Source organism: Pan troglodytes, chromosome 22 (assembly GCF_028858775.2).
Source record: "Pan troglodytes isolate AG18354 chromosome 22, NHGRI_mPanTro3-v2.0_pri, whole genome shotgun sequence".
In the NCBI taxonomy this organism is placed as follows: Eukaryota; Metazoa; Chordata; class Mammalia; order Primates; family Hominidae; genus Pan; species Pan troglodytes.
The window spans coordinates 31,536,452-31,540,106 of NC_072420.2; the positions used below are offsets into that span (position 1 = coordinate 31,536,452).

General features: G+C 37.2%; 1 protein-coding gene across 1 annotated transcript; it reads right to left on the reverse strand.

The window, feature by feature from the left end:
- Nucleotides 1-900: 900 nt before the first annotated feature.
- Nucleotides 901-1,896, reverse strand: LOC745851 (keratin-associated protein 7-1). The gene has a single exon (XM_001162627.3). It carries the CDS (start codon nt 1,558-1,560, stop codon nt 1,297-1,299), a length of 264 nt encoding a protein of 87 aa, XP_001162627.1. The 5' UTR covers nt 1,561-1,896; the 3' UTR covers nt 901-1,296.
- Between the last annotated feature and the right edge of the window lie 1,759 nt (nt 1,897-3,655).

Sequence of the window (3,655 nt, forward strand, 5' to 3'; positions counted from 1 at the left end):
TACAAAGGACATGAACTCGTCATTTTTTATGGCTGCATAGTATTCCATGGTGTATATGTGCCACATTTTCTTAATCCAGTCTATCATTGTTGGACATTTGGGTTGGTTCCAAGTCTTTGCTATTGTGAATAGTGCCGCAATAAACATACGTGTGCATGTGTCTTTATAGCAGCATGATTTATAGTCCTTTGGGTATATACCCAGTAATGGGATGGCTGGGTCAAATGTTATTTCTAGTTCTAGATCGACAGGGAGCATTTTCTAAGTGTAGGCAACATACCATTTCAAGTGCTTTTGATGGCAACTATTATTTAAAGAATAAACACTTCATTTTTAGTACTAGTTATATGTATAATCAGAGGTGAAGAAAGTGGAGAAAATAAACCCATCTATCAAAAAGGATAAAAAATAATACGTGATTTTAGTAGTTGGCTTCCCTTTATTGATCAAATCTTAGGAACTCTTAAAGATAGAGTTTCATAACTAAGTCTATTTAGTTCCAATTCTTCCAACAACCTGAGGGGTTCAAGTCTCCCCAGAGCTGAGTTCTATAAACAGTAGGAAAGGAGAAATGAACCAAAATGGAATCTTGTCACTAAGGAAAAGAGAAAAGAAAACATGTTTTAGCATCAACAGCTAAGAAATATTCCTGTTTTATAATCAGCTTTGAGAAACGCCAACAATTGCAGTATATCTGGGTTAAATATGGGACATTTCCAGGGAGTTTTTTAAATTGAAATATCAATATAAAAATAAAAAATGGTTAGGCATCACCCTATCCTGGCTATATAGTCTGAAATCAGAATAAAATTTGGTTAAAGTCAACCATTACGGGTTTAAACTGATTGATGAATTCAAGAGCATAAAAGAGAAGTAAAATAAATAACCAGGACAAAAATATTTATGCTGAAGGAAATAGATTTATTAAGAGACTGACAGAAAATCCCCTTACTACCCACACCCAATTTGTAATACATTAATGTTGATGTAGAAGCTAATAATACATGAGCAGAGCAACCATGGGAGGCAAACTACTTTTTTACTGTTAAAATTCAAGTATGACCCAAAAAATGCATCTTGCTTCCTTTGTCTGTAGATGAGTATCAGTTCAGCACCTGAGTCCTGGGTGACTTGTCCAACAGCATCAAAGACAAAGACCACAGCAAGAAGTCAGCAAGAAGATGGAAGATGTATCACCCAAGCACATGGGAAGGTAGGAAGACAGTCATTGCTCTTCAGGTTGTTCTGTGCAGAGAATTAATTGAGAGTCCTGTAGTCACTGGAGCCATTGGTCCATCAGTAGGTGCTGTAGCCAAAGCCAGAGCCAGAGCCCCATGGCCTATAGAAGCTACCACCATAGCAGCCGCCCAGGTTGTTGATGTTGCTACCACCAAAGCTGCAGCCCAGGGAGCTGTAGCCATTGCATCCACAGCCACAGTTCAGGGGAGAGCCCAGAGGCACAACACAGTTCAAGGGGGTGGCTCTGAAGGTCCCGTGGAAGTTGGTCCCATAGATAGGGTATCCTGGGAAGTAGCTTCCACAGCAGAAGTAACGAGTCATGGTGGCAGCAATTGAGAAGGATTTAGATGGATTGTGAAGGGTAAGTTACCCAAGTGTTAATGAAGGTCTCTTCCCGCACAGGGCTTTTTATACCTCAAGCTGGTGGGCACAACACATCTGTCTAAACATCTTCCCACTAATTTGCATAGGTAATCTCATTCTTTTCTAATAAAATGCTTATAAGGAATGCACAGACTCTTTGCCCACATTTTTGTTGGCTTTTCTCTGTACTATTTTAAAGCCAGTGACCATGCTTGACACGCAATCGAATTCTTTTCATCAGAGTCCCATAGTTTAACTACTGTTCTTGATTGCATCATGTGAGACTCTTTAAATCCTCTGATTATAAACTCTTCCCAACTGACATAGCTAAACTAAAAAAGCTTTGGCAAGAATGCAAACACTTCAAGCCAAGACAAAGCCATATATTGAGGTCTTTTGAACATTATTTTGAAACATCAAACTGAAATTCTATAACCTCTTGAAATTCACCCATGTGCCATTTTAAAACAATTGTATACCAACTAGTTAATGGGTACAGAGTTTCCTTTTGGAGTGAAGAAAATCATTTGGAACTAGACAATGTTGCAAAACATTTGGAATGTACTAAATATCACTGAATTGTTACCTTTAAAATGCCTTGGTTTGTGTTATACAAATTTTAACTCAAAATGTATTTTTTATTTTAAAAAGCACTGCTACACAAATCTATCCAACCAGGTGTTTTTACAGAGGCTGCAATGGTGCCAAATAATAAGTTGGCTGTGAATAACCTGCAAGTAATTTTCATCTATTTCATTTATGAGCATTCTGTTTGTTAATACATATTTTATTTTTTCATGGAGAACATACCATGTTTGCTTGTAAATCATCTTGAACATTGCCAAACTGTCTTTTTGGAGTTGCCACACTGGCGCTGAGTGGGATGATGCTCAATTTCAGAGTCATGTTATACCACACTTGCTTCTTACTGACTCCTATAAAACAAGCCTGAATGCCATGATCCATTATGAAATACCAGTTATATTTAAGGATGCAACACTTCCTTCTGCTCTTATTTTGCCTTACATAACCAATTCTCATGAAGAACGTAAACCAGGAAGGATCTGAGCTCAGCAAAGCTAAGTCTATTCCAATTCAAAGGTTTACGACATCATCTTTTTATATGTGAATCAAAGTCAGAATTCTCTGAAAGTAGAAGAAAAAACTTCCTGAATACCAATTCCTTTTTTTTATTTCCATCTTAACAGACAATCATAGAGTCCTATATGCAAAACTAATCATTCCTCTCAGACATCCCTCTCTCTTTAAGATTCTATCTCTCTCAGTTTCTCTGACAGAGAGCTGCCTAAAGAATGTTCTATAAGTGGATATGATTTCTTTTATTCTACAAATTAATTAAATGTCATAAGAGTATATAGAGAAAGTTAAAGAAAAATAAGTTATAATTTCAAATTCAGTTTAACAAAAAGAATGAATTAAAATGGTAAGAGGTTGTGTCCTCAGGGTTTAAATTATATAAACTCTGTATCAGATAATCCAGAAAACTCAAAAATACGTTTGTGATTAGGAGAGGGCAGGGGTGACTAAGAATTACGCGTGACTTGAAAAATTTCACTACTGATTCTATCACACAATGACATTGGAACCTGTAATTTGTATATGCTGCCACCAGGTGGCAGTGGTATTTCAGTTACTCCGTATAAACCACAGGACTGGATTTAGGGTTCTCAAATGTAAGCAGGTAGAAGAATCTTCTAAAGAATTCGCTTGAAATTCAGAATTCCAGGAGCTCTCCTCTCCCACCACCACCTGAGATTCTGGAAATCTCTATTTGTAATGGGTATCTCAGGTAATTCTGATGAATAAATCATCCTGATAAATTCCAGGGCCGGTTTGTCATGAGAATTCAAAAAAGCTTTTGCTGGGCTGTGTGAAATTGCCCAGAGATGCTTATCTCTCATTGGCAGGAGTGTTTGGTTTCAGTCGCTGGTGACTTATTTCCCTTAACTCTGGATGATAGAGGTAATTAAAGAAAAAGCTTTAGTTTGTCCTCTTCCATTTCTTGATGCTCTCTGCTTCTTGTCTCAGGACA

Coding starts and splice junctions, on each gene's coding strand:
- LOC745851 (XM_001162627.3), bottom strand. CDS start 1,560: ATGACTCGTTACTTCTGCTGTGGAAGCTACTTCCCAGGATACCCTATC.